General features: G+C 42.5%; 1 protein-coding gene across 4 annotated transcripts; it reads right to left on the bottom strand.

Moving 5' to 3' along the window:
- Positions 1 to 441: 441 nt before the first annotated feature.
- Positions 442 to 25822, bottom strand: ulk1b (unc-51 like autophagy activating kinase 1). 4 transcript variants are annotated; one of them, XM_080477361.1, is made up of 27 exons: positions 25145 to 25822; positions 24012 to 24104; positions 23315 to 23356; positions 20445 to 20477; positions 18990 to 19026; positions 17313 to 17489; positions 15045 to 15118; positions 14722 to 14823; positions 13469 to 13527; positions 13086 to 13168; positions 12754 to 12804; positions 12347 to 12444; positions 11963 to 12128; positions 11392 to 11446; positions 11067 to 11153; positions 10099 to 10230; positions 9859 to 10007; positions 8390 to 8667; positions 8096 to 8301; positions 7549 to 7670; positions 7107 to 7232; positions 6617 to 6801; positions 6091 to 6266; positions 5164 to 5282; positions 4889 to 5046; positions 3650 to 3785; positions 442 to 3401 (listed from the first exon to the last, which is right to left on the bottom strand). In XM_080477361.1, the coding sequence occupies exons 1-27, from the start codon at positions 25232 to 25234 to the stop codon at positions 3346 to 3348; spliced, it is 3090 nt and encodes a 1029-aa protein (XP_080333487.1). In that variant the 5' UTR covers positions 25235 to 25822; the 3' UTR covers positions 442 to 3345. The 4 variants fall into 4 exon arrangements, with proteins under 4 accessions (XP_080333487.1, XP_080333489.1, XP_080333488.1 ...); XM_080477363.1 differs by having other exon boundaries at positions 8423 to 8667; XM_080477362.1 differs by having other exon boundaries at positions 11067 to 11123.
- Between the last annotated feature and the right edge of the window lie 1866 nt (positions 25823 to 27688).

Genomic DNA, 27688 nt, shown 5'->3' with positions numbered 1-27688 from the left:
AAACTTACAAAAAAGTTTCTAAAGTGCTTATTGGCAAAAGCTAAACTGCCTTGCACTACATTTCAAAAACAATATTTAAAATGCATCCCTATTTACTGTTGTTTATAGTTTTCTCATTATCATATCATCATTTAAAGTAAACGTTTTCGATCAAGACAAAAAGTACAACATGAACTGGCTTTTTAAATTAAAAGATTATAAAACAGGCTAATAAACGAGTTGCAATGTCATTCAATAGATGTCTATATTGTGCTGTAGGCATCGGGAGCGACTGAACCCAGTAAGGTCAAAGAAATGGAAAATCGAATACTAAAAGCCAAAAGTACCACTTACAAGAGCTAAACCAAGTATCACAGTGACTCAGCACAGGAACGTACTACTCGTGATTTTCATAAATTTAATGCACTGCAACTTTAAAGTAAATGACCAGAGGTTACACCAGACCTTTCCTTTCACTTTATTCATGACGCAGCTTCCAAACAGTAACGTAACACATGGGGGACACTGGAATGGGGTGTCTTGGATGTTTTGGAGATGACCACATTAAAATGCTATTGCAACAATAACAAACGACATGGAGAATCAAGCAAAAGGCCTTGTCTTTGGAAATGTGTTGGTGGTATGGTGCTGTTCTTTCTCCGTGCCTGCAGCGTCATATATATTTATATACAATAACAATAACTTAATTTACAATATTTACAGGTAATACAGAATCAGTAAAGTGAAAAACTGAAAACATTGTGGTATGTTCTTTGTAAACATACAAAAATCGAAACTAAAATAAAATAGAAATGGAAAAAAAAAAATCTGACTGCTCGGTTGGAGTGCCCATTGCCAAATCTTCATGAAGGTTACTCTTCATCTTATCATACTTCGAACTAAAATTGTCTTCATGGTGCTTACCGAGAACAATGTTCACAGGGGTGGCCAATAACAATGATTGTATGTAACAATAAAAAAAGTGACACATGCATCAGTTTTGTCTTTGAAACGTCCCCATATCGCACACCGACTCGGCACGGGTGGAGACAGGAGACCCCGTGGATGAACCGATAGTAGGAATGTACACACCCAAACCAACACACATATGGTAGAGAAATACATGTCTGACAAAAGGCAACAGAGCAAATACACAAATTTCGAGATTTCCGTCCAGCTGATAATGCTACTGTACTGGCTTCATTGTATACCTGCGCATCAGATTTTTACAATGTGCACACCAAATTAATTCCACTCGTTTAAAAAGAAGCCTCGGGGAAGATAAAGCAGTATTCAGCATGGAAGTGTGTTACATCAGGGAGCCCTTGATTTCCAGCAAATGTTTCAGTTTCAAAAATCAAATAGTTCACGTCTTATTCACAGAGCTACATCACTGGTTCTGCACTCAACAAATCCCACTAACCAAAATAAAATGATAAAAAAAATTAAAAATAAAATAAAACTCAAACAACACCACTTCACCCATGCATGCATGCATGCACACAAACGCTTCGTCGAGAGCAACCAAAAGCACGGTCGGCAATTTCCAATTGGCCCACGTTTTACATGAGTTCTTAAGATAAACGGCGAAATTCGAACACATATTTCAACACTCTCCAATGTCACTCCTCCAAAATCGAACACAACCTAAAGTAAAAAACAAAAACACAGAGCAATAGATACAAAACGGTTTGTTTTTTTTCAGTGTAAATGTTTTGTTTTTTTTCTTCTTACAGAACTCTTTCATAGCTTATACCATCTCGTAGTTGACATTCTCATATCCAACTTTGGAAAGCAACATTAACTCAACGAAAAACTGCACTACGAAAAAAAAAGAAAAGCATTAAAGCATAGCTTTCTATATAAGCAATCTGTCTAGTTATCAACAAAACTGTGTCCCACTCCAAATCTTACTATACAGTACTTAAACAGTGCAAAGACATTCAGACTTGAGCCCAGAGATCAGCCTAAATGTTCATGTGTCCAACATTCAGTCTGGTATTCATACTGCTTCTCTCCTGACGGCCCCTACATTCAAATTTGATTATACTTACTGAGACCCCAATGTGATTGGTAGATAAAATAATCTGAAGACAGAAGCTGGAATTGTTTGAGGTAAAAACCAACAATGTGACGCTCCTGTTCACCTGAAGAAAACCCCTCAGGCTATTGCAGCAGTGTTGAAAACATGATTGCATTCCCAATATGCTTTACAGACCACTCTGTCTGTATTGTGACTGATTTTTCTATGCTGGATGTGTTGAATGGGGTAACGAGGCATTTGCCCGGACCCATTTTTCACCTTGTCGCCCACCACCATATAACAGACGGATCCCTTCTCCATCACACGGTGTAAATACCAGGACATGGTCTTTGATATTAAGCAAACATGGAATCAGTAAAGTGTCAAACAGGCCTTTCTCTTTGTTTCCTGAACCTGCATACGTACATACAGTCAATCTCTAAACATAACACACAAAAACAAAAAGAACCATTTTTTTCTTCTTTTTTTTTTCCAAGGTAATTTTGGCAACAGTTTTAAAAATCCTGCTTGCATGTATTTCTGGTCAGCTGTAGCGATGCTTCGTCTACTTTTCCATCAGCAAGCTACTACCCAAAAAGATAAAACACTAAAAAAAAAAAGAAAAGAAAAAAAGAATAATAAATGAACCCAGGAAAGCAAACAGAGGGTGAAGACAGACGTCGATGTGATGAGATATATTCCCAGTCTTTATCAGCACGAGTCCTTGTTTAGGCGCGCAGCATGTAAAGCACTTCCCCCATAGCTTGTGATCTTGCTACAAGATCTGTAGAGTCGTCTATTGCAAAGTGATAGCAGGAGTACTTGTTTTTCTCCCCATCTTAAAAAGCGGTGTGTATATGTTTCAGTAACTACATGTATAGGGGATTATGTGACTACTTGGCAATAACTGCTCCTGTGTGTGTGTGTGTGTGTGTGTGTGTGTGTGTGTGTGTGTGTGTGTGTGTGTGTGTGTGTGTGTGTGTGTGTGTGTGTGTGTGTGTGTGTGTGTGTGTGTGTGTGTGTGTGTGTGTGTGTGTGTGTGTGTGTGTGTGTGTGTGTGTGTGTGTGTGTGTGTGTTACTCCCTTGTGAGGCACTTCAGTGCCAGGACCTCAGTCCTCTTCACCACTGGGCTGAGTTTAGTGTCGGCGAAGCCGCCGCAGTCCACAAACCGGTGTGCAAAATCCTCAAGAGTGTCGGGAGAAAACACAAGCCTTCTGGTTTTCTCTCGGGAAAGCGTGTCCTACGTGAAAACTGTGTGGGCAGTTTTGGTTCGTTACTGACGGGCATGGTGCAGACAGGCTGACATCACATCCCCCCCCCCCGGGGAGCGAGTGGAGGACTCTCAAACACAGAGGCCCGACTGCAGAGCTGTGAGGCGGCGTTCGATGCACTCTTTACCTGCGGATATGACAGCAGGGGATATATGATCATGAAGGGAAAAACAAACAAACAATTGTACTTAATAATACGGCTGTGTGATGTGAAACCGTCCAGTCTTTCACATTCACCACATCAACAAAATGAAACATTTCATATTATTTATGTATTTTTTTCACACTTATAAACTCTTCCCGGCATAAGAGGTGAGGTGCTAAGCAGAGATGTTCAGATGTCGCCTGCGGCGGTTTGCGGTGACTGACACTTACATTTGCTGACACTGAGGATGTCATCATGCTCAGTGAGCAGCAGGGAGAGGCCCTCCATCAGCAGCAGAGCTTTGTGGTAGCGCAGGATCGATGCTTCCCCCTGGTGGAACATCTCATCCAGTGCAGCAGCCTGAACCTGGGAGGGAGTAGCAAGAGAAGTACATTTTTTTGATTAACAATCTCCTTTGTTGATCTCTTCTCCTGCTCTGAGCCGCTGTTTCGCCACAAGCCTAGCTTTTGTTTTAAGTTACTATCTTCTCATAGTGTGTTTATGTGACATCGCCGATTCAGCAAATGTTGGCGTTTACATAGTTCTGCCTCTGAAAGTTTTAATTCATTGTCGATGTTCGTGTCAAACAGTTAATATGTTTAAAAACAAAACGTCAAAGTCTCTGCACATGCTGTCCTCGTGTATTTCCGGGTCTACTTTCTCCTCTTTCTGCTTCTCCTCACTGCCAGGTTCAGGATAACGATTGGTTTTGCATAATTTGGCTCTCTGTACAATCATTGATCCCAAAAAGTGTCAGAATACATGCTAGTTTGACCATTTCACAGATGTGTGCTTGTAATTAGCCTGCAGCAGTTTGTTGGACCGTTTTTGTTTTGGGAGGGTGGTGAATCCCAAAAGCATCTGTTCCCATGGGATATTTTGCCAGCCGATCGCGCTCTGCTGAGCGTGAGATGAGACTGAAAAATTGTCCCAGAACAACACGCATGATTGGCTGAATGGTCAGCTGCGCTCAGTCAAGACAGATGAGGAGATTTTCTCGAGTATTAACCGAACTTTGTTTCACAAAATAACGAGATTTTAGTATTAGCTTTTAGGTTGCCACAGAATAGAACTGCTTCAAACTACATATTCGACCTCACTATAATCATTTTTAAACTTAAAAAGGTTCAACATATAATGCTAATAATATCAGGCAAAAAATAAACCACACCACTGCTCAGCTTCATTGTTTGGTCAACATAAATTGGTGGTTGTTAATGCGAGTATAAACACTTGTTTGACTACATATTAGCTACTCCAAGACACATAAAACCTTAATTAAAAATGTAAAAATGTAATGTTGAGTCTTCATTCACACTGTAATTTATGTTGTAGAATGACAAAAGAAAAATCAACCAAGACTGCAGGAGACATCTGATCTTGTCATTCTGATCAAAAATGCTGACCTAGTTCAACATTTGGGATTTAATTCTGCAGCAGTATGTAATCCAACCTTCCTTCTGTCTTACCATCTGCACAGTGTGGCTGAACAGCAGCCGCTCAGCTTTGATGGAGGTGATTTGGTCCATTAGGCGGTGCTTCCTGGTGAAGAATCGTTCTAGACGAGTGCTGAGTGACCGACAGGAGGCCACACTGGACTTGTACAGCTCATTTAGCCTTTTCAATACTGCATGCGGACAGAAAATATGGAGAGGAAAAGCATTTAACACTCGCCATTATTTCAAGGGAAACGCTTGTGTCTTGGCTCATTGTCACATGGCCTCATGGATGAAAAGTCCCGTACCTTGTTTGACAGTAGCAGACGGGTAGAGTTTGCCCTGTTTGACTCGCTCCATGGCGGTGTGTATGGCGGCAGAGAGCAATTCTGCAGTCTTCAGGTAGAGGACCAGCTGCTCTGCATGACTGGAGAGGCAATCACATAAACACACACAATACACACACTTTGATTACAAACCCTCAAAACTTGAGACACAAATTTGAACATTTGATTCCGATACGCCACGGAGCAGAACAGACAGCAGCAGGTCGAGTGAAGATTTTCACTTTGACCTCAGAGGGGCACGGCGTCCTTTGTGTCATCAAGGCTACGAGCGGAATATGTGTCCAAACAGCCCAATCCAAAAGCATGGCTGATCTCATCTTCTACCAATCTCCAAAGAAGAACTGTAAAATTCTGATTTGCCATGTGTGTTAATACTGTTTTTTCATGTCCTTTGGATGGGTGCGATGCTAATCGGCTAAACAGTTGTGGTGTTTCCGTTGAGAATTTACTTCATAAAACTAAACATTTTTTGGAAAATAAATGCTGACTTGTCGAGCACTTCGTCATTTACGGACACACGGATGCACGAATGAACTCACAAAAAAGCTGAAATAATTTAGATTGAGATTTTTTTCTCTGGTATAAAAATCAAAGATTTTCAATTGTGTCTCACCTTTGAACAATTCAAATCACTGAGCACTGCGGCAGAAGCAGCCATACTAATTATTGTGTATCACTTACTTGCTTGTATAGCTGCATTACAAAATGTTTTACATGCAAGGGATCTGAGGCAGCAGTGAGACAAACAAGGGAGCCTGGATCGCCGAGGCTTGCTCACAAAACCATGGTGCAAAGCCAGAAAGATCCGTTTAATTATTTTCCACCCAGACTGGATAAACAGTATCAGTGCCATCAACAAAGACACAGCCCCGGTTGATCTGGCCTTACCTCCACTCTCGGCTCAGAGAGCTTATCTGATCTGCGACCAGGCTCTGCTGCTGAGGGAGGGAGATGTCCCCCTGCTCGCCCGCCACCATCAGACCTCGGGTACCGGCCACCTCCATCAGACAGCAGGCAAAATCCAATGTGAAGCGCAGCCTTTGTACGGTGTCTGTATGCTCCTGCTGCTCTCCGACAGCCAGGGAAAGAGAAACAGATGGTTCAGTGGCAGAATTTTAAACAGTGGACACCAGGATGTGACTTTGAATTTAGCCTGCATTGGTGAGGGGAAACACAAGCAACAAACAGGACCTGGCCATTCAATGCATTTCATTATTCTCCTGACAGTTAGTGCCTTTGGCTATTTTGCCATTTTCAGTCTTCAGCTAAAGACACTTCAATGACACTGGGCTCTACTTTACTCGTTTTCCAGACGGACCTGAATCTACCTGCATATCAATACGACGTCATGGTCACTGCAGGACACAATCGGAATACAAAAACACAACTTCAGAGCTGTGCTCTGACTCCTCACCTCCATCAGCGTCTCCTCTGGAAGCTCAGGAGCCTCAAAGGTTACAGGCCCGCCCATGTTGGCTGTAATAGGATCGGTAAAACTGTAACGAGGGCTGGAAGGAGCCTCGAAGCCGTCCAGGTAGGTGCCTGTCTGTGGGTAGCGGCTGGTGTAGGAGCCCACAGGACTGACTGAAGTGAAAGAGCCTGAGTGAAGGCAGAAAAAAAGAACATGAATAGACTTTTTTACAGCTGTGGTTTAGTTCAGTCCCAAAGTTGCTCGTTCAATCCCCGATCTCACCCACAGACTGCTCAGCGAGGGCATTTCTCATTTTTGATGGGCTATTTCAGAAAATATAGTTATTTCTTACTATTTTGAGCTATAAACCTCCACTACAGAAAAGTATCAACTATTTAACAGAGTCGTATTGGCAATACCATTCTCCAATCCCTGGAGAAGGGAGATTGTGATGAATACCGTGCATTTAAACTGCAGTAGGAATGTGTAGTACCTGAGTATTTCCTCTGTTGGGAGGTTTGAGGTGGAGTGGTTCCACTAGGGGGGGAGCCCACGGTGAAAATCACCTGTGCTGGGCTGCTAGAGCAAGGAGCAAAGCCTCCCCCACCACACGGAGACCCTGAAAGACAGAATAGGACGACAACTTGTACTGTTTGCCTTTTCAATTCAAAGGACTTAAATTACAGGTTCTTATTCGGAAATTACATACATTCAATGAACCGCAAATAGCAGACCACTCCAGGCTCTGATAATTGTAGTTATTTCAACAACAGGCCAAGGCAGCAATGATTTATCAATATAATGGCTAAAATGAAGGCTTTTTCTTGCTTCTATTTGTGAATTAAACTCGTCATATGACAGGATAAGCCAACCAGATGAAAAGAAACGTTAAATGCTAGATATCTGTGTTAATATAAACGGACGAACAGGCCTACCTGTAATGTCTATGGCTTTTTCAGAGGTCAAGTTCTCAGCACTACCTCGGTCACCCGCAGGTCCGCTTGGTCCAAACGCAGCCATTAGCAGCAAGTCAGATAGACGACCGGCACTGTGAGATCTGTACCAGACGCACGACAACAGACCGAGAAATGAAGTGTATTGAATAGATTTAGTAGACATTTTCACAAGTCACATGTTTCACTCTTTTGAATACATAGTTTTCCTCTTCTGGTTATATCTGCTAGTCCTAAAATTAAGGTTGTCCTACTTTATCTTTACACAGCCAAACATTTTTGTGTTGCAAACATACCCATTAATTTGTCAAAAGAAAAAGTTGCAAGCTCAGGAAAAACGTTCCATCTTTTTTTGACCGTGCAATGCTGTGTTGATGTGTTTAAGATGGCTTTGTTTTCAGTCCATGCCGTTTATTCTGTTTCTGTGGCTCAATAATCCTGCCTCCATGTACAGCAGTGATTTCAATGTAAAAACAAAAATTAAATAAATAAAAGCCTAAAAACCGAGAGGCGAAAACAACATCCTGACCTTCCGAAGCTGTTGGAATCATCGTTCAGTCTATGGATGCAGTGAGCAGGATGAGTGACTGCAGCAGACGCTTGCTGTACCAAGTCTCTGAGCTCTCCGGGAGCTGTCCTGCTGCTCGGGGAGCCGATGACCAAACCCTGCTGCGTCAGGAAAGTAACGAGGTTCGGAGAGCTGGGGGGTTTGGGGAATTCAAATGGAGGGATGGCCTGAGGAGAGAGGAGAAGAGGACGTGGATAAAATACCCAAGGTTAAAATACCCCAAATACGCAAGTTCTGCTTTCTCCTGTGTCTCACAAGCATCACTGGCCGCCTGGATGGCTGACTCACCCTGGAGGGGGAGCCCAGGATGGTGGGCAGGGGGCTACGCTGGATGAGCTCACTGAGCCGAGGGGACGAGTGCAGAGGGCGGACAGTCATCAGCCCAGTTGAGGGGGTGACCACCGGATCAGAGTGCTGCTTAATGATTTTCTGACGGCCACCGCCTTTGGCACACTCCAACAGGCAGGGAGCACTGTGGAGCCGTGTGCCAAGACCTGTCGCCTGCGGGTGTTGCCTGGGTTCGGTGTGTGGAGCTGCAATGAGAAGTGGGACAGAAGGAGGTCAGGGTACATCTGCTTTGAGACAGCCGGGAGTAGTTTCAGACAGAACCGGGCTACAACAAAGCTGTCAAACACATCAGAACTAAGGACCAGCCTTATTTTGCTGCTGGCAAGAACATCCACGCAGTTAAAGAGCTGTGCGTGCTTAATGTGCAGAAGAAACGAGACCAACGATTGGTGAAAACACTTTAGCACTAATGAGCATGCAGACCTAAGAGGCTGGTTAACAGCTGCTGACCACACACTTAGTTTTCTATATTTGCAACTCAGCTTGTAGGACACTGTCACCAGCCAAGCTGTGGTTAAGAAGTGAAACTATTGACTTTAATTTCATTTAAAAAAGATCCTCTTTTGGATTCACGTTTGATTAATAGGATTGTGAAGTGGGTCATACAAAAACAAGAAACCCCATGCCCCAATATCGCAGCGAAAATGGATTGTTATTGCCTGTGCTGTTAAAATCAACAACTGAAATCCTCTGTGGGCAGTAAACCGAGCGAGCAAAAGGTTAATGTCAGTCTTCAATCAGATGCTCACAACCTGGGAGGCTTGATGTCCCACAACGTTTCAGGGTCAATCGAAGGGATCACCACATTTTTTTAAACAAGAAAGGACTAAATCGCATTGATGTATTGTTCCCATCATAAGATGACGGTGGTTTTGGAGGCCATTTAACAAAAAAACTAAACTAAACTAAACTAAAAAGGAATATAAATCTGTTAACATTTTTGTTGGTGAGCCAGCCATTTCCTCATTATACAGTTTTATATACAGTCCACATGCTCCTCAGCCTATTCCTCACATAGATCTCACTCTTTTACCACTCCATCCAAATAATTGGATGTTAGTGAAGTTTTTTATTTCTAAAGCCTTTTAAAGGTTTGTTAAGATCAACATCCAGCACCTGTAGCTGTTATAGGTCACTATTCACTGCATGCACCTAATAGATCCAGCATGTTCCTCTTATTTCCGGGGCCCTTGTGCTGTTAAAATTATCATATTGTGAATATTCCCTCACAAATCAAACACAATGTCAGATTTTCAGACCCAAAATAAGCTTGTCTTCTATTTGGACAAGTGTGGTATTTGGATTTTCAGACGCACAACAATAGAAGCTGTGATCTACCGCAGTCACAGCTGCTGATAAAACAACTTTTCTGCTACCTTGTGGAGAGAGCTGCAGAGGCCTGGCTCCTCCCAGGGACAGCCTGCGGGTGGTGGCGACCGCTCCCTGTGTGTGAGGTGGCGAGGGCACCGGCTTTGTGAAACCCAACACGCTGCCACTGCTGCACCGGCGCACTGGTGTCGACAGCCTAATAATGGGAGTTCATGATTTAGTGCTTGAACAACAAGCTTAATTTCACAACTGATGTGCACGCATCGCTATTCTCTGTGGATACAGACCGCGGTGAGCCATCCTGCTTGGTAGAACGGAGTTTCTGCTCCATGCGCTGGTAGTTCTTGACCTGAGTGGGGACTGGGATAGGCAATGACTGACCACCGTTTCCATAGTTACATCCCGAGAACTCACCGGGCCTGACAACAGCGAGAAGAACAGCGTGCGTTGTGGGAACAGTTAGATAAGAGGGGAGGGAGGTTGTGTGTTTGAGCAGATGCTTGCAAGGCTAATGCCCCACTCATGAAGTCTGAAATCACCAACCGACTGGAGGATACTGCAGAAAAATTACAACTTAAGTATAAAGATTTACACATTATATCAGGTAATTATAGGTATCTTAATAGAAATAAACACACACATTTAACATGTTTATTTTAATGATTATAAATATCAGACTTTTTCTACCATAAGGTGCAATATACTGGAAGAAGCATATGGTAATTGTTTACTACTATTTGTTTTTCCACATTGCATTTCTTTTGGTCCAAATTATATTTTTATGCCGTAATTCTAACAAATGTTTGTTAACCTCCACCAACTCATTCAATTCCATGTTATCAATGTTCATTTGACATGTGTACTTCCCAAAATCACAACATTCACCAGTGTATCTCGCATGAGCTTCTCAGGATGTTGAATAACTGTTCGATGCTAAAAACTAAAGTTGTCTTGGCAAACAGGGGCATGAGCACCGACTCACTCCACATTCTTTGACAATTCACTCGTGAAAGGGTTGATTAAATATGCCTGTTTGCACGTGGCAATTGTGCCATCATTCTTACTTGAGCACCAGGAAATCATCCAGATTGATATCCCGGGACCCCCGATGTAAAACATGTGACAAATTAATCAATTAGGTTTCAAACATGCAATCAATGTAATGCAAAAAAAATTCTAATTATATTCCATTATGAGTAGAAAATTAAATGTATTTTTCTGTCATCTGCTTCCACGGACAACAAATTCTATTTACCTGACAGACCCTGGTGATCCACTGTAGGACGGTGAGTGCGGTGGTGTTTTGGCCGGGCTACGGAGACCAGCAGAAGCCAAAAGAGAGCTAATTAAAGTGGAGCACAGAAACAAAAGACATCACTTCTTTATAAATGAACCATTTTAATGAAGAATTGCAACCCACACACGCTCACTTTTAATGTAAATGTAGGTAAATGTAATTATGAACATAATCTATCTCCCATTATCGACCACACTCTAAAACGCTGCCACACAAATGCATTTCATTTGCACACTACAGTGAGCAGCTGGCAGGTGAGGAATAAGTACATTTTGCTTCTTACCCGCTGTTTATCAGGCTGTCCTGCAGAACTTTACTCTCACATGTCAGTTCACCTGCTGCAAAGCAAGCAAAAAAACAGAAAGTGAATTATAGGTCAAACAGGCATTCACCATTTACTTTATGTCATCTGAGCTGTGGATGGTCTACAATACAGTAAGAGCAAAGTGAAACTAAAGCGTCAGTTTATGTACTCCTTTAAAAGCTTATAGGCAGGTCCCTATATAATAAAATTAAATAGAATAGAGATTTTGGAATTCGTAACATGTAAACTAAAATAATTCAGGTATTTTAACATTTTTATTTAAATGACAATGGCCACCAATTAAAGAAACTGGGAAAACCCTCTCATGTTATAAAATATTTAATGTCTTAAAATATTGTATTATGAAACTTAAAGTTTGAGGTAAATGGTAAGAAAAAGGAACCTCATCCACTTTTGAGATTGCATGAAAACAAGTCAAGAAAAAGAGAGTCTAAAACACAGATACTTCAATTCTTGTTTCTACTGAGCATAAATGAGACAAATGTAAAGCACTTCAAAAGATCCACATGGGATTCCAAGTTGTTCTTACTGGTGAACTGGGCAGGCACAATGACAAAGTCATCGGTGTCGCATGAGGAGGAGTTCTTGCTGCTGCCGCCGCCCCCAGACGAGTCCTTCAGGGGGAAACCGGTGGCCTCCTGGGTCGGGGAGGGAAGAGCTTTGGCACGCACATGCTGAATCTCAGCGAGAGACTGCTGCAGAGCGGGCAGAGGAAAGACACCGGCAGGTGAGCAAATAAAGAAAGCATGGACGAGTATAGAAACAGCAAGCAGGGAGTGAAAGGGCCAAACAGGTGCTGCCGTGGCCTGCTTCTATGATTACACACAAACTCGCGACTGAGTGAATCAGCAGCTAAACGGGACCAAACAGAGAAGTGCAGATGTAGGATTATTATAGAAGTAACAACACGAACCGGTGGTGAGGCGAGGTGAGAGGTGGAGGAGCTGCTACAGGAGCTGGCTGATGCAGAGCTGGGCAAACAGGTCATAGTCACCGCAGGCGTAGGAGTTGCTAAAACAAAACGCAAAGCAGTTTAAAAACTCAAGAATGCAAGTGCATCGAGGTGAGAGGCCCCAGAATACCCACAGAAAGTTTTATCTGTTATAAGTTATAAGTCCGTGGCGTTTCACAACTCTAAATAAAGGAGCTTGCCATCATGTCGCCTCACGCCATGTGGCTTTACTGCAAGATCCAGTTCTATCACGTAAGATTCTGTCAGCTTACAATGTTGTTTTTTTTTTTTATTTTGTCCTGACTCACTGTTTCAGGAATACGTTGCATGTGAGCGAGACATGTCCACTGACAGTTAAGTTCACTCACTCTTTTTCAGTGACGAGCTGGCCTCCAGGAACGGATGAGAGAAAAATTCATCTAAGAGACAAAACAGGAAGAAACACAACAGACTTTATCGTCAGTGTGAGAAAACATTCGACCGCGCGAGCAGGCGGTGCAAGGTTAACACTAACAAAAATATATCGTACTAGGCTAAAACCAGTTGGCATGCCCAAGATAGTTTCTCAAGTGTCCATTGAATTCATAAGATAACAAGGTGTATCAAATCGAAGAAGGCAGAAATGTTTAAATCGTCAGTACAGGTATCAGCGTTACAAGGCCAGGAGTCATCTCTTCGCTCTGTTCGATGCTCAACTAACCAAAGTCCATGCGGTCCTTGTGGTTGCGCTGCAGCAGACCCAGCAGCAGCTGCCTCAGATGGCTGGAAGTCTCTCTGGGGATGCTGCGAACAAATAAAACAATAATCAGTCGGAGCTGCCAAGCAGAAAACACAGAAAAAAAGGAAAAGCCTACAAATAAAACAGTTACTCCAAATAATTTCTCACGATACACTATATTTATTTATTGGATATAAACATTTTCACAGTAATCTATCTGCAGTGACTTCCATAAGCAGCTATGACGTTTAGCTGCTGTTCGCATGTATTTATCTCACTTCTCCGTCAGCCATAATGCCGTGCAGCAGCACAAATGCATTCTTTAAACAACTGAAGATGTTTTTTTTTCCAGTGTCACTCCTTACTTGGGACTGAGATTCTTGTTTTTTTCATAGAACAGCCGGAGTTCCTGTGGGGTGCTCGCCTGGTGACCACAGAAATTCATAGAAAAGGTGAGAAACGTGCAAGGAGCAATGCAATTCAACCCGTGACATCGCTTCAACTGACTGATGCCTCCGTTTGTAGTGGAGCTTATGTCGACACGCTCAACACCTTGCGGAACAACAGACGATCATGTTTTAACACGCACGACTGGGCGACGCACTGGAGCTTCAGCAAGCGAAAAAATGCAACTGGACCAGAAGATGAGCAAGGGTTTAAGCACGTTTCAATTAACGGCCACTTTTAATTACTTAAATGACGCTGGTGTTTTTACTTTAGCTATGTTATTGTGTGCAATGGCGTCAAGAGTAAGCCACGGTCTGGCTGTAGTTCAGACTGGGAAAAGAAAACCAGGAGAACAGTGGAGAAAGCACCAAGCCGAGAGGCTGTAATGCAGAACTATAGCAGCCTGGGACCAAGAACAAATTATATTTGCCAGACGGTGGCTCCTGTTTTCTTTCCTGCTGGTTCTCACTGCAGTAGTAATACATCAAATGTAGAGCAAAAGACACTTAAAAAAACAAAACAAAAAAAAACAATGAAGTTAGGATTTCTTGGAAAAGAAATTCACAGCAAACAATCGCTAAAAAGGGTTAAATCTAAAGTACTGATAGAAACTTTTCAAAGTACTTCTTTTAAATGATCACTGAATATCATCATGGGAGCATCTTGTGGTTATACGATCGCTCTGCATCATAAGAAACCCCCCCCCCCCCCCCCCCCCCCCCCACAAAGATACAGCCTGGAAAGAAGTACCTCCACCAACAGGTATAACAAAGAATCCAATGAGAGGTGGTATTTCTCCCTGTGGCAACTTCTCCAAGAAGCTTCCAACAACCCACTGACAGCTACGGTAAAACACTGCAGGCAGCTTCACCTGAAGCCAAACGGTGCTCACAATAAAGCTGGATTTGATTTAGACTAATACTTCTCTTTACAGCCCTTCTTCAAAGTTTAACATAAAAAGTATATATATGTGGTGAAACTTTGGAAAGTAGCCTGACTTTTTTCTTTTTTTGTGTGCAGAGAGAATGTGAAAAGGTATTGTGATACATACATAATGATGAATTACACTTCAGGTTTTGCTAATCTCCATTGTAAACACGACCAGATGAAAGAAAACCCAACAAGGTTGACCTGAACTACTCCTGATGACGGCGCGATGTGACGTATTTACCTGGAAAGGAGCTTTCCCAGTCAGGCACTGAAACACGATGGTTCCTATACTCCACAGGTCAGCCTTGGCGTCATAGTTCTGGGACATGATTACTTCAGGAGCCTGGCGGACAAACAGTGCAGGATAATTTTTTAACAAGATATTTCTGCTGATTCACAGGAAGACTAAAGATAGAGGAAGCTGAGTCAGAATCAGATCGGCGTCGCCTAAAGCAAGCTGTCAAGAGCGTCTTTATTGGCCTCTGATGGGCCGTGTGAACATGTTTGACTGACACGGATGTTGCAGATTCATTTCGATCCGAAATCCTACAAAAGGTGCTTTACCATGTACATAGGGGATCCGCAGAGTGTTGCCGCCATCATGTTGGTTTGAAGGTACCTGGCAAAACCAAAGTCCGCTGTGGAGAGAGAAAACAAGGAAGGACAGACGGCCAGAGTGAATAAAGATGAAGAGAAGTATGAGAAGTAAAAAGGTCAATAACCAAATGGAACGCAGCTATTCTTCTTGCGGCGGTTTCCAAACAAGAGTTGCCAACATGTCTCATCTCTCAAATACGATCTCCTGTTTTATCCTTCCGATTCCTTTCCTGATTAAATTCTCTTCATCCAAGCGTGGACACTCAACTGATTGCTGTGTCTTTATATATAAAATGCAGATATTTCATATATTGTTTCATACAAGTTCCATATATAGGTTTGATATATGATGGGAAACATTTCATTACATTTTTAGGGGTCTCAAACTTGTTTTTCAGCATTTTTAGACTATTTTGACTTTTTTTTTTTTTTTTTTTTTTTTTAAAGCAATTTGTTGGGCGTTTTCCCTTCATTTCTAAGATTCTAACATTCTAGACATTTTAGTTTTTTTTTTAAAGCTGTTTCAGCAGTTTTGTCTCCATTTGTTGTGGTTATCCCCCATTTTAGCTATTTTAGTTGTACCTTTTATAAAAGCCTTTTTTAGACAAGAGTTAAGAGTCCTTTTGAAAATAATTGTGTGCGTGCAAATAAAATAAAATTGGGATAAAGTGTAAATTTAGGTACAATTTTGTGAACGGTTCAGGGAGCAAGAGCTGCAGGCTGCAGACCCCTGGATTCGACAGACCGTCACCATTACTTCTCATCAGAAACTGAATTAATAGTTAAGAACGTAAATCATTCATAGAAACAAAAACACCAGATGGCAGCGAATAAAACTATGACATGATGAGAAAGTCATTCGTGTCTGCTGCACATTTCCAAATGATTAATTACTTAAACTTCAACTGGCATAACCTATGAATTCTAATAACGCAGCTGTAATGACTGAGCAAGAGCACATTAGAGATAACCTCTTGAAAGCTATGAATAAAAAAACAATTTTCCAAGTAAAAGGTACTTGTGGTGATGTGATCAGTCGAATGGCTTGAGTTGATGCTGTTCAAGCCAATAAATACAGAAACTCGAGTGTCAACGAGCCCGCTAAGAAAATATTTCGAATAACTGCGGCGTCTCTTTCACAAGGGTCTGTGTGTATGTGTGAGAGACAGGTTTTCCCAGATCTGTGCAGATTATAACACTCTGCTGTGACTGGGACTGACACACGGCCCAGACGTCACTCCCACCGCACCATCAATCTTACGGGGAAAAAAGAATTAGAAGGGCTTTAGGATTAACAGAGTTTCTAAACAACTGAATAACACACATGCACACGCACACACACACACACGCACACACACACACACACACACACACACACACACACACACACACACACACACACACACACACACACACACACACACACACACACACACACACACACACACACACACACACACACACACACACACACACACACACACACACACACACACACACACACACACACACACACACACACACACACACACACACACACACACACACACACACACACACACACACACACACACACACACACACACACACACACACACACACACACACACACACACACACACACGCGCTCTGTACTTGATTGTGACAGTGTATCATTATAGTGATTACCTATTGTTGCACCAACACCGCGTTCGGGGTCAAATCAGGCGAGCAGGTTCATTCCGAGTCTGTAAAAAAGCTTTTCTCCTCCTTTCTTTAAATTTCAATGCGCTCCCTCACATGAGAGCAACACTACTGAGGGGAAATGTGAAATTCTACATTCAATCTAATCACTTCCTTCTAACAAGGTTAGACTCATAATCTTGGAGTAATCAATTACCTTGGAGAAAGCATTACTAGGTTCTGCAGCAATAAAGCTGTTTGTAAAAAAGGTTTACTGCGCTGTAGGGATTTCCTTATGGGGGCTTCACGAGATTCAATTAGTTTTTTCCTTTAGTGAAATGTTGGAAGTAAATCCCACATGTTCTGGTCCCTGCCTATAATGCTTATGTTCCCATTATATCCCACTAACTGCACACACTGGGTTGCCCATAATGATCATTACACAGTTTAGTTTTGGGGTGAACATGGCTAAATATTAAAGCTCCACACACAGTAAAATACCTAAAGAAGTCAAATTGTGAGAGCAAACCGGTGACAATGTGTTTAAAAAGTTAGTCACACTATCCGACCTACCAATTTTGATGCAGGTGTTGTTGGAGTGCGACTTGGTGCGTCCCGGTGGGTAGGAGAGCAGAATATTCTGAGGCTTCAGATCTCTGTGGATAATTCCTTTTGCCTTCAGGACCCTCATGGCCCCTGCGATCTGCTGCAGGAAAAGCCGAATGGTGTCCTCGCTCAGCGTGCCTTTGGCTGCGGAAATGCGAAATGTTTGTACGTTCATCAGCAAAAGAAATGACTGATTCAAGACAAGATCTGGTTGCACCGTCTTCGTCTTTTGGCTGCTCTTTTAAATAGTCGCCAGTGTGGATCATATCCCCGTTTCACCTCATGGCTTCATTTCCATAAAGCGAGAGGCCCCGGCCGTCTCTCGCTCAGCCTTCAGACAGTGTTACGATCTCAACCATACATCATCAGCCTGAGTGCCGTCCAAGTCGCAATCATTCAGACTCTCTGGAGCCCCCCAAAAAACAATGTAACATTTTATTTAGTCTTCCGAGTTCTCACATCTGATAACAGGTGAAAAAGCCTTTTTTTTTTTTTTGATGTGTGAAAAGCGTGTCAGATGTCAACAGGTTTCAGTTACTAAATGCCACATTTACTTTGTTATTGCTTCAGAGGGAACAACGTCCCAGACTTTGTTTGAAGACCGTCTAAACTGTGCAAATAGCTTCATTTCACATCGAAGGGACTCTGATGGTGTGCAACTTGCAAAGACTCTTTGCATTGCGCTAAAAACCCCCCAGTGAACTTGTGCACACAAAATAGTGTCTGGTTTTCAAGATTAAAATAACAGCTTTAGTGCAACAGAAATGAAAAGGGCTCTTCTTTAGAGGTAAACAGCAGACTTTTCAATCACCAGCCAGGCAGACTGGTGTATGGAAATAACCAGTGCCATTAATTAAAATGTGTTCTTATAATCTCTTGTTTACAAAAGACTGGGAAATACCTGCAAGCGAATGAATCACTTGATGGCAATTAAAAAAAAAAAAAAAAGAGACCTGCCTGTTTCACTGAGTCATTCCCTTTTCACATTAAATAAACTCTAAATCTTCAAAATAACTGTTCTGACCTCCACGCTCTTAACCTTGGAAGACCTGCCACTGGCTTGTAAGTTGTAGGTAGTCCTGAATGATTGATTATTGGATTGGAGGACAACCTACTCCACCACGGAAGCTACAGGGTGCGAACCGAGGAAAACTGAGTTGATATCAAGGATTTCTGGATGACATGACGATGACGTGTATTCTGAAAGTGCCCCCGAGCTGGCAGGATGAGCCTAAACTGAAAATATCACTGAATCAGGGAAGAGAAGCAAGGTCTGAACACATTTTAGTAATCACAGGCCTAATGCGGACATCGGTCAAACTTAAGACCACTGAAATAGGTTTTCATTGAAAACCAGCAAATATGATGTAAAGACCTCGTTTAAAACCAAAACATGATACTTAAGCTGGTTTTTTTTCCCCCTTTTTAAAATGTAGCATGACAATTAAAGATAATGAGAAAAACACTACAGCACTATTGTTATGGGCATTTCTGTGAAGTTTGCATGTTAAACTGAAAGCTTTGTTATTTAGAACAGGGACTCCTCACTTTGTTGTCATCAAGCAGAAAAACTCCTATTTTCTTTTCTACATGGACGAGCACCTGGAATTAAAAAAAAGCAGTTAGTGGAATTGTGGTACTCACAGTGCAAGTAGTCAGCAAGATCGCCGCCATTGCAGTACTGGGGGGGGGGGGGGAGAGGGGGAGATATGAAAGAAAGCATTAGCAGACTGGGGTAGCACTCCTGGCATCACTTGTTGTCTCGGAAGGGACTCGTAAGCAGCGGAGATCAGTGGAGTGATTTGTTCGACAGCGACGTGTTTACAGACTTGTACCTTTGTAAGAGCCCCGGGCATTAATATGAATGAACCAGGAAGGCATCGGGCACAAGAGGTGAGGCTCTGAAATACTACAACACAGGCCTTTCTTTTCTCCCCGAAGATACAAAAACAACAGTTACTGTGTTTTAACTGTTTTAATACATTTACAGTATCTCATCAGAAAGCATGTTAAAGGTCCGACACTATGCAAAATTCCCCTTATAATGGTTTTCTAACTGCAATATGTGTCCCTGTAGCCTGTGTAAGCCCCGGAAGATAAGAAAAGTCTGTCATCTCCCTCACTTGCTTGCTCCACTTTCTAGCGAATGTGTGCTCATACAGGTGACTCAGATTTTCCCTTCACGACAACATGCGGGGGAAATCGCCACTCCCTCTGGTAATAGATACTCCCTTGGTCCCTTCCAAGGTTAGATGAGCTCTGCCCTCTAAACATTGCGTCGCTCTTAAAGTTTCCCGTCCACACAGCATCGGTGCAAGAATTATCTGCGTCCACACACCACCATGAAAACGGCTCAAAACAATGTGGTGCACATGCCAGGCCTAAAGTTGGCGATGAAACTGCCACAGAAATAATCCAACATGTCGCTTTATGAAACCAAATAGCATCAGTAGCTTTTAGAGCACGATCCGGAGCATGTAGTCCGCCATTGTCATTGTTGAATGACTTGACGTAAAGGGTCGTGAGGTTATCTGGTCGAGGGGCGGGCCGATGACATCATCGCTTTCATTGAATGCCTGTCCATATGTCAATGCCAGGGTGGCATTTTCAAAATTCTCCACCCTTTTCAAAACAACACCGTTTTCAGGCTCCTGAAACACTACACCGTTGTGGACCAGTGGCCAAAAACGACGCGGTTGCATGAAATGGCGTGGAAATGTTGAAAAAACTGCATAACGTTGGACCTTTAAGCAAAACCCGAGCATCATCGAAGGCAACAAAAACACATCCTGGAAAGCAGGCACGAAAAGTCACTACGCTGAGCAGGTTTTTCTTGTTGGTCTACGAATGTTTTACCTATTTTCACAAAACACACCCGCAAGAGCTCAATCGGGGCAATGAAGGCATCCTTAAAGGGTTCACGGCGCTTTTAATCCACAGTCTTCCCGGGGTGAATTGTATCAAAGTCCAGCAGGATGTTTGCTGCCAGCCATTCAGGGCCTTGAAGCCTGAGGACAGAGCTAATTATAGCCCCGGCCCTGCCAGAGCTCAGACAATGCAGAACGCAGCGAACAAAGCCAAACATCACGGCCAGCTTACCTCCATCACCAGGTACACCGAGCTGGCAGTTTCCTAAAGAACGGAGAGATAAGAGAGGAAGTAAACAAACACGTCAGCGACTGAGAAAGAAAGGAAGGAACAGGTGGTTGTTCTGCACGCCGATCATGCTCCGGCAAAGTAAACTGCAGGAAGAGCCAAAAAAAGGGGGAATTAACTCATGACACCCAAGGAACGTCTGAGGATTCTTGAAGGAAACAAACTGATGTGTCAAAAAAGAAAAGAAAAACAGCCGTCAAGGCTTTTCACAGCGATAGATGAATCCAATTTGTTTACAGGTGAGGCGTAAATAGTGACGACTGCAAACTGATTTCAAAGTTATGAAGGAATAACGAAGGTTGGATTAAGATTGTACACTTTGTCTCACTCCAAGTGATCGTTTCTGTGTGAACTCCAGACTGCATAATGTTCTAATTATAATGACATTGTTGTTGAAGGCTGTGTTATCCACACACAGTAGAAAGTGCAACTCTGCCCATTTGATGCCGTCATCCATAGATTGCAGCTTTCACACTGAAGCATTAGAATTTGAATTACTCATTTTCAATGCGTATACAATAGATTCTTTATTTTAATTTTTTTTTTTTTTTAATCACAGCTTCCCTCAATATTCTTATTAACACTAATTACACCGAGAAAGACTCTTCACGAATCTTGTGCAAACTGTTTGTCCACCATCTTTTCCAAACAGGCCAAATGTTTTGGAAAGAATCGTTGCAGCCAACTTTAAAAAAGGAAAAAAAAAAGAAAGAAAAAAAGGTTCTTATCACATGGCAACAGCTGAGTGCCGTCTCTCACTCTGCCCTTGTCTCCAATATCTCAGTGGATCCACCAGTCAAGAGGCCAGACTGCTTTCAATAGTCGGGCTGAGTCAAAGCCTTCTGAGGACGGCTGTCTTTGGCTTTCACTGAAGACGGACAGAAAGCAGACAGCCAGTGAGCTGCAGGCAGCGAGAAAACAATCTGGCCTCCACAACGGCACCACACTGCTGTTGGTCTACATGTTAGCTGACATGTTTTATTAAAATAAAGATATGTGCAGTTCAATGATTTCAAATAACTTTTTGGATGTTCGGTCACGATTTTGTTTTTTGTGAACGAGAAAGTTTTTTTTTTGTTTTTTTTCTTGAGAGCTTCATAAGCGAAAAGCCCCACATTTTAAACTGAATACTATCAAAAAAAAAAAAAAAAAAGAGTTGACGAGTGTTTGACAGAATTGATCTTCATTTCTAAAGCTGAAATCGAAATATCAGCATTTGTCCGCAGCTCTGGCTACGACACAAAAACTTTATAACTTTATTTTAGCCACTTAGAGTGACGTTAAAGGCGAGTGCCGGTGTCCAGTGTTTGGCTGGCTTTAGGTTCTTTCTGACCTAATTAGCTACGAAGATGTTGGATCCCCCACGATGAACGTATCGGCCGCTCTGCCACAACAAACCAGTAATCTTAGAGCCCAGCTTGAACCAGCCTTAATGCTCCTGGGAAACACCGCTGCTAAAGATAAAGAAAGTGGGGCATAAAACCCGGATAATCTGTCGCAAATGATTTGTGTTTTTTTCTCTCTCAGCCAGTGATAATGAGCTATAGTAGTTAAAAAAATCCATATTTTCAACTACGTCGGGGTGATGGTCGCAGTTTTTGCTCATGCCTTTTGTTACACAAGTTATCTGAAAAGCAGAAACAAAAAGCAGGTGAATTAGCGGTCTTAAATCAATTAGATGAAACTCCCTGTAGAGCTATGAAAATATACAATCAATACAAACACCCTGACATCGATAGAGCTTTCTACCGACGCACTCTCACATGCAAAATTGTGGCTTCCTTTCGTCTTATGAAGGTTTTTGTGTTTTAAGATATTTCAGTCCATTTATTGAGTGCGCTGTTTTCATTTTAGTGTTTGAACAAATACATTTTTTTTTTTAAATCACAAATTGTTTTACTTTGTATTTTGAACATGTCTGAATGAATCTTCCATCTCACAACATCCATCTTCCAAAAACGGATGTATGAAGGAAATAAACTTTTTTTGTTTTGTTTTGGCCAGGTGGCTCTAAACACACAAAATCCTTATCTTGGTACGGCCCCATTGATATTTTGAAACGTTGCAGGGTCGTCTGAGGTGACTTAGGATAATCTGCACTTTAGCGTTCATTGAACCAGACGGCGGAGTGGCATTCACCAAGCCGAAAGACAAAAGAAACACCTGCTGAGGTAAGATAAGAACTTGTTTGAGGATACAAGGGATACAAGACCACGGATACAGAGCAGCTGTTCGCACAGTCAGCCTCAGACCGGTAACTAGGTTAACACAAAGGAGCATTGTTGTGAATGTCTAATCTTCGCCCTAAAATGCAACAGTAGCCGAGTGCAGAGGTTAGTACAGATATCTGTAGGGGAAAAAATAAAACTTCTAACGACGTCTGCACCTAATGCGCCCAATCTGCGTCTCAAAGAGGTGAGAACTCCACTTTCAAGAAGGAGGTCAATAGGAGCAGCCCATGTGACTGCAGATGAAAAGTAAACAAGGGACACGATGACCGACAGGATGACTACACTAACTAAAACTTCACTTCACTAGAACTGCAGCCTCACGAAAGCACAGTGAAAACAATTCTAAACTGAAGTAAAATAAAAACAACCAGTTTTTGAAATAAAGTCAGGCCTAATTCAACGTGGGAGGTTTGTTCACAGCACATGTGATAGAAGTGGGTCGTGCGGAACGGACCAACAGCTCGGCTGTTCCACTTTGCAAACAGGGATTTATGAGAAAAGTGGGACAATGACTGGAGGGGAAATGATGTATGTAAACAGACGCTTGGTATAGATGCTATTTGGGATTGTAGTACTACATACCTGAAAGTCCAGTAATGCAACAATGTTCTCATGCTTCAGTTCCTGCAGAAAGGACAGAGAAAAATATAAAAAACCTCATATGAAAGGGATCGTGTTGCTTTTAATAATAAAAGTTATATTGTGGAGAGATATTTGTCACATTTACACCCTCTGTTGCGTGTTTATTTTTAACTGAACTTTGCTCGCTCAGTGGTGTGCCCCATCTTTAGCCCTTGTTATGGACACATCACTATGACAACTCTACGTGCAGCAAGCGAGGTAATCCCTCCCGCCATTAAATCGGTCGTATTCCAGTTCGGTGTAAGGATTCATCTCTAGATATCGAAATCTTCACAGATGAACGGTAAAATGTTGCGTCACCACACCACGAGCCAAATGACCCGTGAGGTCGACAGCAGTGTCCCACCCCCCCCACCCCCCTCTGTCCTGAGCTGCCACTGCCTTGTGTGTTTTAGATGCCTTACTGATCCAACATGCATGCTTCGAATGAATGGCTTGTTATCCGGCTCAGTGAGAAGCCATTCATTTGAATGAGACGTGTTGGTGCGGGTGGGAAGGGATGGGGGGGGGGGGGGGGGGGGGGGGGGGGGTCTCACAACCTGAGCTGGGGAAACAAGCTGATACATCTAATGTGTGAGTTGTGGTGACATTGGACAGATGAGGGTTATCTGGGTTTCCACAAATAACTCTGACTTACCTTCAGTATTTTGATCTCTTTCCCCAGTAGTGTTTGCGATTTGGCCAAGTTCTTCTTGTTTATGCATTTCACTGCCACCTCCCAGTCATGTTTCTAGAAGGGAACATTAAAGTTGGTAAGTACTAAACGAAAGAATAAAAACAACCGCATGCCTTGGTGAATAAGCATTTATTATTCTTGAACCAAGGGATTTAAAAAAAAAAAAAGAGTCATCTTTACAGTTTCTTTTTCATAATTACCAACACTACCACACTAGGAATTTGAAGATGCAAGAATGAAAGACAAAGCATCTATTGAATAATGCCAGTGCTTTGTTTCTGTGGTAATGAAGTGTTGTATTGATTCTTTACCACATGCTGAAAATGCAATCAGCAGGAGGTGTGTTTACTGAAGGGCTGCTATCTCTCACGCACTTAACAGTATTTCTTTTTATCATCTAAAACGGTGTGACTGGGTCTTCTAACTTTGCAGAAAAAAAATGAACGCAAAGCTATAGCAATACAGTTTGAAGCAATATAACCGTTAATATTGATGATATTTTAATGATTTTCCAACGGAGCAACAGAAACGATGCAGGCCTACTTCTGCTACTGGTGGCCTTTTTAGCTCGATTACTGCACTTTTTTTTTTTTTTAAATTTTGGTCTGCATGCACAACATTGGAAGGTGTTTATATTTTCTATGCTTCAATGTGGGATACATGTTGAGACATGTCCTCACTGTGAAGCTTGTCAATGGAAACAATAAGCGTCTCCTGGCCTATATTTTAATTTTACAGCCGTGCCGTGCCACATCTGCACTAATGCGCATGTCGACAACCAAACACAGTCACGAAAGGACACTCCGTGCATGAGAGGAATGTAGGACAAGCGTTAGCTATTTGTTTGTTTTTTTACAGGTTTTCTGCGTTGTATTTATTAGCTGTCTGTTATTTCAAGGAAACAGCCTGTATGCGCTCCCAGGCCTCTTAAGGCCGTCCGATGACAACAAACGCAGCAGACGGTAGATCAACGTCGCGATTCACGTCTGGATGTTAAAAAAAAAAAACTGTCCGCGACCATGTCCTGCCGTTTTCACGGCGACGAAAAGAGGAACATTGTACGCGAATATCAACTTTAAAAAGTCGACGCTCACCTCTCGATGTCTGCCTTTAAAGACGACAGCAAACGCACCATGTCCTATCAGGTCCTTCCGACTGAACTCGAATTTGCCCACCGTCTCCATGTTAAAGGTCCGATGTTACACGACTGAGAGCCGGACAAGTGACCAGGAGGACTCCGGTCTTCCCTTCTGCGTCTCTGGTCCTTCCTCCTGGGTCAAATCAGGGGATCCGGAGTGATGTTCACCCCCTCTCGCACTTGCCATGGGCTGTTTTCCGAACAGCAGACTGTCCACTTCGCTCATGGTCGTACGGATACGAGTTGGAGTTTGACCTCCTAACTCAGCAGCTGGACGACTATTCCCATTTTATTCACGCTCGAATCCAGCGAGCCACAGCAGAAGTCGGAGCAGGTTTCCCACCCCCCGGTCTGGTTCTTCCAGCTGTCTCTGTCGCGCCACCTTAAAAAGCAGCTCGCTCGCGTTTTGTTTATATACAGGAGCTCCTCGCTTCGCTCGTCTGAAGCGTCCCCGCGGCCAAACAAAACGCCGAACGTGAGCGGGGAAACAACTCAACGCCGACTAATAATCGGCGAGCACCGCGAATATTTCCCGGGATGTCGTGCATTCAGCAGCTGACTCGACGAGAAGTCAGAGCGGCGATGGTCCCAACAAAGCAGACGGCGTCCAGCCTCCGACGCACTGCGCACGCGCGACGCAATTACAGCTGGAGGGGCCTGACGTCATGGAACGGCGCAGTTTCCTCCAGCGAGAAACGAAAGTATTCAGAGAAAGTAAAAATACCATTCAAGTTTATTATTTATTTTGGTTTTTAACTTTATTCAGATGTTTTAGACACTATTCAGAATAAAATAACAAAAATAAAATACCATCTATGTGAAACGTAGGAAAAGCTTAAGTCATCTTACTTTGAGACCAAAAATAGACAATCGTTTAAATACCCATAATCTCCTATAAGCCCCTGCTGCAATCTTCTGTAGCTGCCGGAAACCTGTTGATAGAATAGAATAGAATAGAATAAATAGAACGTTATTGATCCTTTCACATCAGGGATGTGAAACACATTTTGTTCAGGGGCCCCTCACAGCCCAATTTCATCAAATGTTTTACTCTAAACCTCTCCTTTGTTGTGGCTTAGAGTATAAGTGATGAGATTGTCTACATTTTTGCAAACCAAACAATTACTAGCTCAAATTACTACAATCTAAACATAGAGGCAATTTTGATTTTACATTCTGGTGCAAAAATACAGTGATATGTCTAAACAACTTCTCCTCGCTGTTGCGTTATTCATGTTTTCACAAACTCACCCTGACAGTATGGCTATGAGGCATTTGCTCGCAGTGGGGCAGTGATCTTTCATGGCAGCATCACCAATATCCCAGCTTGGGTTACTCAGTGTTGTGTTGTCTTAGAAAATTTGTTTAAAAAAAAAAAGTTTTCTTAGAAGTTTTTAAGATTTTCTTGGTGGTTTGACGAGTCAGATTGGAGCCTGGTTTTGGCCCATGGGTCTTATATTTAACCCTGGTTAACATGAAATGGTTTTGTTTCAGCAACTGAAAACACACCGACACACCCACATCCCAACTTTCCACCCTTCCCATTATAGTTCAATTATAGATTTATGGGAAAAGTAAAACACACACATACACACGCACGCACGCACGCACGCACGCACACGTCCACAATGAGGTATGTGCCCCCCCCCCAAATGTGTGAAGTATGTTATTTTTCCCACCATGTGATTAAACTGAGTAGAGCTCCTGGAGAGGGAGAAGAACGTAGGCAGGTCACATCCAAATGAGGTTGCCAGTCCATCAGAGGGCTAAACACAGAGAGACTGAAAATCACACACCTACAGGACAATTTGCAGACACCAATTCATCTGACACCCGTCGTTGGACTGTGGCAAGAAACCCGATTTAAAAAAAAAGAAACACAAATGCACAGGTAGGGCTCCCAAGTCCACAATCTACCTCAGGATATTGTCTCTGCGACGACCACCATACCCTCATGAGAATATCATAAACAGAACTGGTCACATACTTGACTGTTCTTAAGTCTAACATTTCTGTGAAGTTAAACATTTACAATCTACCTATACCTTCGGGTCATGATTATTAAAGAAGCACATAATAAACAATTGCATCGATTTTTTGGGTCCTAATCATAAGGTATATAGGCTATTTTTCTTTCCTGAAGGCAAATATAAAAAAAAAAAAATGCATTATTTGTGATGAGGAAATGCTGAAAAATACAACAAAGGAGAGAGAAAAGAAACATGTCCGGTAATATAATACCTGCAGGCCTATGGCTGCTTGGGAGGGAATTATAAATGAAATTACTACGGTAAGACTGTCACGGGTTTAAATGCAAAGAAATAACAGACAGGAGGATTAGTCAGGAGCCACACGAGGCTCTGATAATGACAAAAGCACTAATGTGACACACACACACACGCACGCACGCACGCACGCACGCACGCACACACACACACACACACACACACACAAAGACCTAGGTGAATCTTGGATAATCACACAATAGGCTACTTGAACA

Source organism: Lipophrys pholis (genome assembly GCF_963383615.2).
Source record: "Lipophrys pholis genome assembly, chromosome: 12".
In the NCBI taxonomy this organism is placed as follows: domain Eukaryota; kingdom Metazoa; phylum Chordata; class Actinopteri; order Blenniiformes; family Blenniidae; genus Lipophrys; species Lipophrys pholis.
The sequence above is the reverse complement of the archived record's forward strand: the minus strand, read 5'-3'. Positions and strand labels throughout refer to the sequence as shown.